This window comes from Carcharodon carcharias, chromosome X, assembly GCF_017639515.1.
Source record: "Carcharodon carcharias isolate sCarCar2 chromosome X, sCarCar2.pri, whole genome shotgun sequence".
In the NCBI taxonomy this organism is placed as follows: domain Eukaryota; kingdom Metazoa; phylum Chordata; class Chondrichthyes; order Lamniformes; family Lamnidae; genus Carcharodon; species Carcharodon carcharias.
The window spans coordinates 9,847,008-9,860,349 of record NC_054507.1 but is presented as its reverse complement, the minus strand read 5'-3'; the positions used below and the strand labels follow the sequence as shown (position 1 = coordinate 9,860,349).

At 48.2% G+C, this 13,342-nt stretch overlaps 1 protein-coding gene across 3 annotated transcripts in view; it reads right to left on the bottom strand.

Annotated features, from left to right (window-relative positions):
• The window catches only part of LOC121273183 (bridging integrator 2-like), a 139,878-nt gene that overhangs the window by 29,464 nt on the left and 97,072 nt on the right, over positions 1-13,342 (bottom strand). For 2 of the 3 annotated variants that reach the window (XM_041180170.1, XM_041180171.1), the window contains 3 exons: positions 12,405-12,459; positions 11,909-12,003; positions 4,087-4,182 (listed from right to left, as the gene is read on the bottom strand). In XM_041180170.1, coding sequence (XP_041036104.1) covers positions 4,087-4,182; positions 11,909-12,003; positions 12,405-12,459 — 246 coding nt within the window. The remainder of the gene's footprint in view (positions 1-4,086; positions 4,183-11,908; positions 12,004-12,404; positions 12,460-13,342) is intronic. The other variant, XM_041180172.1, reaches the window with a different exon arrangement.

The window sequence follows — 13,342 nt, the reverse complement described above, 5'->3', positions numbered from 1 at the left end:
TGCCTTTGGTAGCTCCTTCTTCCCAGTGGGTCCTGACTGGTCTTCACCGGAGGGGGGAGGGCTGGTTGGGGGTTGGCGTGGGTGGTATGGGGAGCTGCCCCATGCACTCAGGCCAGAGTCAAGTGACAGTCAGGGCTATGTAGTTAAGGACCCCACCAACACTGAACAGGCAGCTTAGCAATCCATCCAGAAGCCTGAGTGAAAATCGTGAGTTGTGAGATCCAGGCAGTAAGTATTCCGAGACATCTTAATTGTCCACCTACTCCAGTTCCTGCCAGAATGCGAGGGTTCAAACCATCCCTTGTGGTGTCACGAGGTGGGGTCCTACACCGGCACTACATTAGCTGCTCCCTTTCCGATGTGCTGCTGTTGTTGCAGCTTTTTAACTTTCTACAATTTAACAAGTCGCATTTAAACAGAGCCGTGAATGCAAAGCGGAACATTCCGAGGGGCTTCCGAAGTAAATGTGAAGGAAAAGAAACTGGGAAAGGTCAGGGAAGGTGAGAATAATCTTGTCGGAAAAGAAGGCTTTTGGAGGCGGAGAGAGGGGAGGGTTCAGGGACAGAATTGCAGAGAATGGGACCCGGGTGTCCGAATGCCGGGGTGGGAGAGGGAAATGAATGGAAGGCTGAAATTGGGGAACCAGTGTGCTGCTGGGAGGAGGGTGTAAAGCTGGTGAGGCTCACAGGGACAAGATGGGGCAAGGCTATGAGCTGATTTCTAGACGAGGTCTAGGATTTCTGTCAGGATATCAGAGTATTTTTAATCCAATGTAATGTCTGATTGTAATTTTTAACTACCAACCACCTCTCCCTCCTTCGTAAGCTTGCAGACCCTTGACCTGGTAATGACCATGAATTCACTGTTCCCATTGTGACCACTGTGTCAATCTGCAACATCAGCTGCTCTGCCCTCTGATAACAGCTGGCAGTCTGAGTACTGCATCTCCTTCACCCGCCGTGACCCTCCAGAATGCCATTCCCTCGCTCTCCCGATTCCCAATTCACTGCATCCTTCTCCCACCCTGATTTCCAATTTGCTGTTTCCTTTTCCACTCCCAGATTCCCAGCTCTCTCTCTCCCCCCAGGTTCCCAGCTGTCTCCCTCCCTCCCAGATTCCCAGCTCTCTCCCTCCCCCCCAGGTTCCCAGCTGTCTCCCTCCCTCCCAGGTTCCCAGCTCTCTCCCTCCCTCCCAGATTCCCAGCTCTCTCCCTCCCTCCCAGGTTCCCAGCTGTCTCCCTCCCTCCCAGGTTCCCAGCTCTCTCCCTCCCTCCCAGATTCCCAGCTCTCTCCCTCCCTCCCAGGTTCCCAGCTCTCTCCCTCTCTCCCAGGTTCCCAGCTCTCTCCCTCCCTCCCAAGTTCTCAGCTCTCTCCCTCCCTCCCAGGTTCCCAGCTTTCTCCCTCCCTCCCAGGTTCCCAGCTTTCTCCCTCCCTCCCAGGTTCCCAGCTCTCTCCCTCCATCCCAGATTCCCAGCTCCCTCCCTCCCTCCCAGATTCCCAGCTCTCTCCCTCCCTCCCAGGTTCCCAGCTCTCTCCCTCCCTCCCAGATTCCCAGCTCTCTCCCTCCCTCCCAGGTTCCCAGCTCTCTCCCTCCCTCCCAGGTTCCCAGCTCTCTCCCTCTCTCCCAGATTCCCAGCTCTTTCCCTCCCATTCTGCCCAAGTTACAATGAGCTTTGTGAGATAGACATGAATTTCCACTCAAAGACTTTCAATATTGAACGCACGTAACTCTGTTGGGGTTAACAAGTGTTGGCCTTTTGTTAAAGTTCATTATCAGGATGTGGGCACCACTGGCAAGGCTGGCATTTATTGCCCATCCTAAGGCACCCCAGAAAGCTGGGTGTGAGCTGCCTTCTTGAACTGCTGCAGTCTGTTACCACTGAGCAAGTTGCTGCTTCATTTCAGAGCTTAACAGAGGTACTGTTGCAAACAGAGGTGACAACAATGTTTTGTGGGCAGGTGTCTGGGCAAAAGCCCTGTCTGAACTTCACTAGAAAACTCTCGAATCCCACCCACCCCCCGTTTGCCTTTGTCTCTTGTCACAAGCACAAGAAAGTAAATGTGCGATAGAATTAAAAACAGACACCATTCAGCAAATAAGATATAGAATGAGTAGACTATGAGATGGCCCAATCCCCTAATTTATAAAACTCATAAATACTATGTAAATGATTGAGAATGTAATGCACGCAGGACCTATGGACTTTTGTACAAAATGCATAGTGCTGTAAACCTTTAATTTTTATTCCATAAATTAAGGAGCCTGCATGTGGAGAGAAAGGGTGTAGTATTAATGTCACTAGCCTACTAACCCAGCTGCCCAGGCTAATCCTTCGGGTTCAAATCGCACCACGGCAGCTGATTGAATTTATATCCAGTTAATAAAATATGGAATTATAAAGCTAGTCTTAGTAATGGTGACCATGAAACCATTGTTGATTATTGTAAAAACCCATCTGGGTCACTAATGTCCTTTAGGGAAGGAAATCTACCATCCTTACCTGGTCTGGTCTACTTGTGACTCCAGACCCACAGCAATGTGGTTAACTCTTAACTGCCCCTCTGAAATGGCCGAGCAAGCCCCTCAGTTCAAGGGCAAATAGGGATGGGCAACAAATGCTGGCCTTGCCAGTGATGCCCACATCCCATGACAGAATGAAAAATAAGTGCAACATATTATAATTATTTGTATACTGAAATGTTCATTATTTTGCAATCCTTTTATTTATTTATTTTATATTTTCTTTTTTATTTTAATCATTGTCTATAACTATGTTATATATTATGATCACTTGTTTTATATGTACCTGCCACCATGATGATTTTTCAATAAACCAATTATCTATCTAAATATATATCTAAAGAGCTATCTATCTAAATTTCTATCTAAATATCTAAATATTTATCTAAATATCTATCTAAAAGCTATCTATCTAAATATCTATCTAAATATCTAAATATTTATCTAAATATCTATCTAACTAGCTATCTAAATGTTTAAATTTCTAACTATCTAAATATTAATCTAAATATCTATCTATCTAAATAGCTATCTAAATATTTAAATATCTATCTATCTAAATACCTAAATATTTATCTAAATATCTATCTAAAAGCTATCTATCTAAATTTCTATCTATCTAAATATTTATCTAAATATCCATCTTTCTAAATAGCTATCTAAATATTTAAATACCCATCTACCTAAATGTCTAAATATTTATCTAAATATCTATCTAACTAGCTATCTAAATATTTAAATATCTATCTAAATATTTATCTAAATATCTATCTATCTAACTAGCTATTTAAATATTTAAATATCTATCTTAAATATTTATCTAAATATCTATGTAGCTAAAAGCTATCTAAATATTTAAATATCTATCTAAATATCTAAATATTTATCTAAATATCTATCTAACTAGCTATCTAAATATTTAAATATCTATCTATCTAAATATCTAAATATTTATCTAAATATCTATCTATCTAACTAGCTATCTAAATATTTAATATCTATCTAACTAGCTATCTAAATATTTAAATATCTATCTTAAATATCTAAATATCTATCTTAAATATCTAAATATTTATTTAAATATCTATCTATTTAAATAGCTATCTAAATATTTAAATACCTATCAACCTAAATATCTAAATATTTATCTAAATATATATCTATCTAAATAGCTATCTAAATATTTAAATATCTATCTAAATATGTAAATATTTATCTAAATATGCATCTATCTAAATATCTATCTAAATATCTATCTGTTTATATAAATATCTAAATACCTATCGATCTATCTCACTATTTAAATATCTATCTAGCTATCTATCCATCCATCCATCCTAACCTACCAAGGTCAGGCCCTTTCTGGAAGGAATGAACTGCTTGTCTGGCTCTCTCTAACCGATGCATTGTAATGTTTTTACCATGTTTATTTGGTGTGGGGCAATTTATTGGGTGTGAGATTTGTAGAGTAAGATCTCCACCCGGGGACATGACCAATATTGACAGATCTGCCTTTTTCAAAGGGCAGATGATGTCACTGTGAACATGTCCCAAGTTGTGACCCACCTTATATGTTGGAAACTGGCTCAGGTATGTCTCCAGTGTCCTCATGGCCTGATCAGACAGCTTCTCCTCATAGTCTGCCCACAGCAGGTCATTATTCTGGAAGAAGAAAAGATTCTTAAATGTCTTAGTTACCATGACAACCGTCGCCTGATTTGCACTTATTCTGTTGTTCTCAGGTCCATTTGTGATTGTAGTGTTATCCTCGCTTGAAGTTCAAAGACATTGAGCAGAATTTTGTGGATGGAGTGCGGGTAGGGTCAGCGGGACCAGGAAACGGGTCGCTGCCCGCGATTGACACCCAGCCGCGATTTCACGCTGGCGTGCCAATTAAGGCCTGCCGAGTGTGAAATGTGGCTCCTCGCTGGTCGGGAAGGGCCGAGCGGGGGCGGGGACCTGTCGACCACCAGGTCCAATGGCGACCCGGTGGCCGGTTTAAAAACAGCCCAGGCAGCCCCTGGAAGGCTGCTACAGAAAAGCATCTCTTCTGCGTTGTCTTGGTGGAGTCGAGTACGGCTGGAGATGCCAGGCAGGAGAGCAGGTCAGGTTGGCGCTCGGCTGCCCACTTTTTGAATGAGTGCCTCGCGGGCCTCCTGGAGGAGGTGGCTGCTGGGAGGGACATCATTGTCCCCAGAGATGGGGGGAGGAGGAGGCCGCACCTCACCAAGAGGGCATGGGAGGAGGTGGCAGCGCTGGTCAGTAGCCGTGACGTGGTGCGGCGCTTCTGGGTGCAGTGCCGGAAGCGCTTCAATGACCTGCTGCACTCAGGAAGGGTGAGTACCATGTGGGTCAGTGTGCAGAAGTGTTAAGGTGTGGCTGTCCCCATTGTAGAGCTCAGAGGTGCTAGAGTCTGAGTGCCAGCTGTCAATAACACCGGGGCGGGCCAAGGGGGTGAGCCCTGGCTGCTTGGGCTGAGTGTCTTGCAGCTCGAGAGCCACAACTCGGATGTGCCCTGTGAGGTTTTCCTCAGCTGGGGTTGTCCAGGCTGTAATGGTGCTGCAGGTAGAGAGGGGACTCATCAATGCTCCTCTGTCTTTTCAGGAGAAGACGAGCCATAACCAATTGGAGAGATCACGGACAGGTGGAGGCCCATCCATCCTGCTGATGCTCACCGGGTTTGAGCAAGATGCCCTGGTGCTGGAGAGCCGGCACGCTTCCCGTGTAACCGGGCGTGGAGAGGCAGGGGTGCCAGACGAAGGTAAGAGCGCAGAGCACAGAGGTGATTGTTTCAGATTGTGCAACCATTCCAGTGGAGTCTCTTCATTGATGGGACCCTCAAACCTGGAGTCCCCATTGATCATTGAAAGACGATGGCGCCATGATGCAGATCTCCATTGTCTCACCAGGGTGTCTGGCATGCACAGTGACAGTGTGATGACTTTAACTAATGACATGTCCTTCTTCTCCCTTTTAGATTCACCAACAGGCGTTCACCCTCTGGACCCCGAAAAGCCACCTCAGACACCGGAGGACCACCGGGAGTCATTTGCAAATGCATCACACCCGCTCTCTGAAGCGGGCACCAGCGCAGATATCAGCACCTCAGTGGGCATTAGATTGGCAGCTAGAATGTCGATGCACAGCAATGAGGGCACTTCACACTCACTTGAGGTGCAGGCAGAGGCAGAGAGTGCCCAGGGCGCTGGCAGTCGGAGGGCTGCTGGAGACCAGGACGATGCTCAGTCAAAGGCAGATGATGAGCCTCTGGAACCGTCCATTGGGGGCAGATGCTGGATGCCCAGTGAGATGTGCAGGGGGATCTGGCGGAGATCCATGAGGGTCTGTGTGCCATGGTCTCTGTTGTGGAGGAGTCCATGTGGAGCATGAGCCTCATGGCCAAGCGCACTGCCTCCTCCATTGAGGGAGTGGTGACTCTCATGGAGAGGCAGCTCCAGGAACATAATCGGGGTTCCTGGGGTTGCGCTGGGACCTGCAGCCCTCACACAGACACTGACATCAGCTGGTCAGTGTCAGTGTGGGAGATGGATGAGGCACCCAGTATCCCAGCTCGGTGCCCATCCATCAATGGTGAGCAGGGAGGTCCAGAGCGACCTCACGTTGGCGCATGAGCTGCCTGTCGTCTCTGTGGGCTCCTCTCAGGGCGCTCTGGATGAGGGCAGCAGCTCCTCCGCCTCTCTGCCAGTGACCATGACATCTGATGAGGCTGCAATGACTGGGGAGATGCAAGCCATGGCACTGGCTGCTCCCTCCCAGGTGGGGCCAGCACAGGCTCCACTGGCCAGAGGACGACCACCAAGGTCATCAAGGCCAACAGGACACAGTCAGCAGCTGTCTCCAATGTCGGTGCCAGCGAGTGGGGGGCACGTAGACGTAGCACCTGGAAACGTAAGTTTAAGGCACCATGAACACGGGAGGGATGGTCATGGGTGATTTTCTGTTCATTTATGTTTGGTTTATATGTCTGCTGGTGCGGACATCAACACCAATAATAGTAATGTCATTATGCTTTCAATGTGACAATAACATTAAGTTTGCTTTGATTCTGATGGCCAGAGTATGTTTCACCTTTTTCCTTTCTGGTGCGGGGTACGTCAGTGTGTAATGCTGGACGTGAGTGGCTGGAGACTTTATTGCACAGGCACTGAGTGGACTTTGGGTGCAAATGAAAGGGGCATTTCAGACACCCGGGATGGAGGCAGCAGCCTTGGGGTGAGGTGGAAGCTGATCTTTGGCAGTCTAGCTGAAGGAGTGTTGGATCAAGGTGGCCCTGGTGTCCCTGCTTCCCTGGAGGTTACTGAGGTCTCCCTCCACACCCTCAGTGTTCTCCTCAGCGAGCTTCTCTTCTGACTCACTACTGGATTCATCCTCTGGGGCCTGTGGAGCTGCCTCAAGATCCTCTTCCTCCAGTGGGTCCCTCCTTGCCAGTGCCAGATTGTGGGGAGCACAGCATGCAACCACTATCAGTGATACCCACTCTGGAGGGTATTGTAGTGCTCCCCCTGAACGGCCCAGGCATCGGAAGCGCATCTTCAGAAGACAAATAGTCCTCTCTAGCACAGCCCTTGTGGAGCTGAGACTCCTATTGTACTGCTGCTCAGCTTCTGTTCTTGGATGGTGGAGAAGCATCATGAGCTACCTTCTGAGGGGATAGCCCTTGTCACCCAGCAGCCATCCATCCAGCCGGGCTGGAGCACTGAAGAGCCCCGGCACCTGGGAGTGTCTCAGGATGTAGGCATCGTGGGAGCTGCCTGGGTACCTTGCACAGACTTGTAGAATCAGCATCCTGTGGTCACACACTATCTGCACGTTCATGGAGTGGAATCCCTTCCTGTTGATGAAGGCACCGGGCTCACCTACTGGCGCCTTGATGGCCACATGTGTACAGTCTATAGCACCCGGGACACGGGGGAACCCAGCAATCGCTGCAAAGCCTCTGGCTCACTCAGCCTGGCTGGTCTCGTCCATACAGTAAAGAATAAAGGTCAGTACCTGCCTGAACAGAGCTTCTGTCACCAACTTGACACAACTGTGGACAGCTGATTGGGGGACTCCACACAGATCGCTCACTGAGCCCTGGAAAGAGCTGGAGGTATAGAAGCTGAGGGCCACTGTGACCTTCAGAGCCACTGACATGGGGTGTCCACCCACACAGTCGGAGCTGATCTCAGGCCCAAACATCTGACAGATGGAGGTCACAGTCTCCCTTGAGAGACAGAGCCTCCTTCACCATTCCACCTCAGACATACTGAGGTAGCTGCATCGCTGCCTGTAAACCCTGGCAGCAGGATAGTGGCGTCTTCTGTGGCCCCTTACGCCTTGGACTGCCTGCTGGCCCTGCGCCCCTTGTATCTGTGTCTCTCCTCCCACAGGTCCCTCCCCTGGATGCTGCATTGGGACCCTTGGCTTCCTCCCCCTTCTGCCCCTCTCTTCCTCCTCAGAGGAGGTGCCTCCAGCGGAGACCACAATCCCCATTCTCAGGGTAAGGGAAGGCTGTCTGATAGCTGGAAGGGTCCACATGGTCTGAATCCTCTGGGGGTTTGGCAGACAGCAATGAGTGCTGAAATGAAGCCTGGAAATGCTAAGAATGAAGCCCCGAACAGAGATGAAGCTGCCAAGTACCAATAAGTCACCAGCAACAAACTATCTCCTAAACTGCTCACTGCTCACACTGACAATGCTGCTGACTATTTCTCACCCCGCCCTTGGGTGAGGTTTGTGTAAATGTCGGCTGGCCGCCTGCCCATTTCACCCGTGTGATGAGCAGGAAATCGCACAGACAACGAAAAATCACCGTCAATTGGCTTTTTAATGGCCTTAAGTGGCATCTTAGTTAATGGCGGGCATGGTTCTGGCACCTGCACGCCGAGCGAAATATCGCATCAGTGCGCGATGATGTCAGGACCCTCACCCAAAGTCATCGCGCGATATTTTACGCCCGATTGGGTCAGGCACACGCCAGCCCACGGGATGCAAAATTCTGCCCATTGCTATTCTCTTGTTCTGTGTCCATTTGCCTTGTTCTGTGTCCATTTGCCTATAGCTTGGATTGTCCAATAAGTTCACACTCCTGACACAACCATCATTGCCAGGGTCAGAGCGAGATTAATATCAATAGAGAATCTCTACTGCTCTAAAGAAGATAGGAGAGCTGACAGCAGAAGGCAATCAGCACACAAATGCAGGCACAAAGAGAAAGCAGCCAGGGGTAGGAATAGGAATGTAGGGTTATTAATATCACAGGGCTCAATTCACAGAATCACACAGTGCAGAAGAGGCCCTTCAGCCCATCGAGTCTGCACCGACACGTGAGAAACACCTGACCTACCTACCTAATTCCATTTACCAGCACTTGGCCCATAGCCTTGAATGTTATGATGTGCCAAGTGCTCATCCAGGTACTTTTTAAAGGATGTGAGGCAACCCGTCTCCACCACCCTCCCAGGCAGCGCATTCCAGACCATCACCACCCTCTGGGTAAAAAAGTTTTTTCTCACATCTCCCCTAAATCTCTTGCCCCTCACCAATTCCACACTTCTAATTGGGAACTCCCTACTTATGGGTTTTAAGAGGTCTGCAGCAGCTCAAAGGGAAAGGCTTCACTCTTACCATTACTGTTCAGGGAAAGAACATCTAAGATTGTCAAATATCTGCTAGGTGTAGCAGTGAGCTCCCAGGTTCACCACTGTGGGCAAAGGGAAACCTGCTGGGGAATAAGACAAAAGAGGGCAAATTTTTCTGGATCGCTCAAGACAGAGGCTCTAAAGGCAGTCTGCAGTTCCTACATGGACAGCTCGGGTTTTCACCTTCGAGGTGAGAATTGCGAGTCAGGAGATTTCCCGGCGTCATGAGCCCAGCTCTTGCCCAACAGTGCCTGCCACACTATTTTCATGGCAGGGTGAGAGGGAGGTGCTTGGGTCAGGGCTGCCACCCCCAGAAGGCAGGCGGGTGCTGAGGTGGGCAAGTTAGAAGGTCCATCTTCATTCACTGAGACACCAGCCCAGTTCTGTACATGAGTGTTAGACATCCTAGACTTCACCCCTTACCACCTCACCCCTAGCCCACTCCCCAGCCACCCCCATGCCCTCTCATATACCCCATGTAACTTCATACAACCCATGCCCCCTCATATCCTTCCATATCCCCTCCATATCCCCTTTATATACCCCCATGCCCAATTACCCAGTATGCACTATGCACAGAATTCATGAGCCCCATAATAACTTTGGGAAGCCTTTAAGATGCTCATGAAACTGTCAAAATAAATAAACAGCCATTCAAAAACCTCTTCAATAAATTTTAATCTTCTTAAGAACTGATAAGACTGTCAATCAAACACACAGCCGTTCAAAGTCCACTTGACAAAAAACTTAATCCTTAAATGCACATAAAACTGTCAAAATAAACAAACAGCCTTTTACAAACCTATTCAAAATTACATAATCCCATTAACTACTCATTAAACTGTCACTCAAAATAAAGCTCACAGTCCCATTGACAGCTGTATCAACAACTCCTGCTGAGCTAAATTGATTAGTCAGTTTTGAAACTCAGCCAAGTATTAAGAATGCGATTCCATTGGACAGATTTGTCATTAATGTAAATTGTCATTAATGTGATTTGCCAATAACATTGTCATTATTACATTAATGCCTTTTGAAGTGTTGGAACAGATGGCCATCTGTTGTACTTTCAAAGGCTCAACAGATGGCTGGGCTGTCAATCAAAGGAGGCAGCCATCTGTTGAGCTAATTCAAAGGCTCAACAGGTGGCTGGACTTCAATCAAAGAAAATATCAAATCACAGGGGAAAATTGACATGTTAAAATCTTAATCTAAATACTGTTAAATGCATAAGAGCACTTTATCAACTGGGTAAAGTACTCTAATGCACCTGGACACACAAAGGGTGGTAGAAGTTTGGAACTCTCTGGTGCAAATTGATGCTAGGTCAAATGTTAATTTTAAATCTGATATTGTTAGATTCTTGTTAACCACAGGTATTAAGGGATCTGGGGCAAATGCAGGTATATGGAGTTAGGTCACAGATCAGCCATGAGCTCACTGTGTGAAGAAACAGGCTGGAAGCCTCCTCCTGCTCCTATGTTCATAAGAAACAGTAGATTAGGGTCAGGAGTTCAAGCACCACACACTGGCACCAAGAAGAAGCACGGTGATGAGATACAGGAAGATGACACAGGTAGAAATAAAACAATGACTGCCCTGAAGTTCTCATGGAGGCCGACTTTGAGGGTGATTTGAATGAACAGTGGGATGAGTGTGGTCTATGGCAGATGGAAAGTTGTCGGACCCACCGGACTAAGCTGTGAAGCTCAGGAGATCGATTATACCTCACAGGCCTTGCCCCCCGAACCTGGTAGGGTGCACTAATTGGCCAGTGGGCAGGAGGGAGATTGCAGACGACAGGAGGCCGCTGGTGGGAATCAATCGAGCGCTCCCTGTCACTGAGGTAAATGTTTGGGTGGTGATCTGGACAGTCAGAAGGGGAGAGTATCCTGGGCAGGAGAGGCCCAAGCTTTCCTTATGGGGCCTGGAGACAGCTTACTCCTCCACCTGAAGTGCAAGGAAACCACAAGGAACTCATTGTCCCGGCCCGCTTCTCTCACCTCCTCTTCCTGACAAGTTTGGCCTGGTAGGGTTACCACGGCAACCTGCCACGCAGGTAGAGTTTCCAACTCTCCCAGTTTGCCCCGGGGTCTTCAGGACACTGTTATGAGCAAAATCCCAGGAGAAAAATCATAGCGAGGATTTTTAAAAAACCGTGTGTAAGTTTCCATTTTGTTTACCGGTTGTAAAAACATTGGAAAAGGATAAAATTGATTCACTGGGCGGGGCATCATGTGAGGAAAGCTCCAGGAATATGGCCAACCAGAGTTGGTAACCCTTCACCTCAGGTGGAGTCTGGGCCTTCTTTGTAGATTTGCAGTTGCTGGTAAATGTCTGGTTCCTAGGGGGAGATCAAGGTCACGAAACAAAAACAGCAGAATATGACTGGCTTTATTTCTCTTTCTCTTTTAAAAAAAAATGCTTCTGGTATGGTTCAGCATAGCCTCCGGCCTAATGATCGCTGAGCATGTCAGGGTGGCTACCTAAGTGCCAGAGCTTGCTTTGTGTTTTCGAAGTGTTGCTTAATTTTCTCTTTATATTTTTAAAGATCGAGCAGCCTCCTTCCAAGCAAGGGTTTAAAAACTTGCTGCGGTACTCTTGCTAAACTGGATCAGTGAGTTGGCGCGAATTTCTCACGTTTCCAAAGAAGGCAGCCCCTGTTACATGGTCCCGCCGTGAGGTGCAGAAAGTGGAAGAGAGAGAGAGAGAGAGCAGAGGCCAGCACGACACACGTCACTCACCTCTACGATGGGGTGCAGTTCATCCTTCCCCTCCCAATCAGACTCATAAACCTCCTGCAGAGTTAGGGAAAGCCTCTTTGATGTCTCATGCATTGCTGGGGAAAGTGAAGAAACAGAGGTGACTCAGTCCCACCCAGACCAGGTAACACTATTAAAGGGAAATATAGCTGGAAGGGTAAAGGCGCTCATTAGACCCCCAGTCCCGGGGGAGATGGATGACACCTGACCACATGCCCAGCTTCACTTCAGTGCAGAGTAACATTGAATGGGGTGTGAAGCAGACAGGTGACACATCCCGTTATTCTCTCACCGGGTGATTTACATGAAGCTCTCCTGAGGGACCGGGGAGAAAAGTGAGCCACATAGAACGACGAGAATGGCGCAAAAACAAAAAACTTGCAAGAAGATGAGAAAGTGTTACTGTTCAGGACCAAGAGGACAGAATCACTGCACAGGGAGAGAGAAAGCTGTCAGAGAGCTCAGTGATGCTCCATACCTCTCACAGCATTCAGGTACGCTTTCAGGTCCTTATGGAGCTTGTTCCCATCAGCCTGCAACAAGAAAGGTAAAGTTCAGCTTCGCATTATACTCTCACCCCTTCCTCTTGCACAGAGACTACATCCCCAGTACAGAGGCATCGACCATGGGATTCAGTATCTAACCCCGTGCTGTACCTGTCCTGGGAGTGTTTGATGGGGACGGTGTAGAGGGAGCTTTACTCTGTATCTAACCCCGTGCTGTACCTGTCCTGGGAGTGTTTGATGGGGACGGTGTAGAGGGAGCTTTACTCTGTATCTAGCCCCGTGCTGTACCTGTCCTGGGAGTGTTTGATGGGGACAGTGTAGAGGGAGCTTCACTCTGCATCTAACCCTGTGCTGTTCCTGTCCTGGGAGTGTTTGATGGGGACAGTGTAGAGGAAGCTTTACTCTGTATCTAACCCCGTGCTGTACCTGTCCTGGGAGTGTTTGATGGGGACAGTGTAGAGGGAGCTTTATTCTGTATCTAACCCCGTGATGTCCCTGTCCTGGGAGTGTTTGATGGGGATGGTGTAGAGGGAGATTTACTCTGTATCTAACCCTGTGCTGTACCTGCCCTGGGAGTGTTTGATGGGGACGGTGTAGAGGGAGCTTTACTCTGTATCTAACCCCGTGCTGTACCTGTCCTGGGAGTGTTTGATGGGGACAGTGTAGAGGGAGCTTTACTCTGTATCTAACCCTGTGCTGTACCTGCCCTGGGAGTGTTTGATGGGGACGGTGTAGAGGGAGCTTTACTCTGTATCTAACCCTGTGCTGTATCTGTCCTGGGAGTGTTTGATGTGGACAGTGTAGAGGGTGCTTTACTCTGTACTGAACCCCTGTGCTGTCCCTATCCTGGGAGTGTTCAAGCGGAAATGGTCAAGGGAGTTTTCCTCTGTATGTACTATTTGCTCTACCT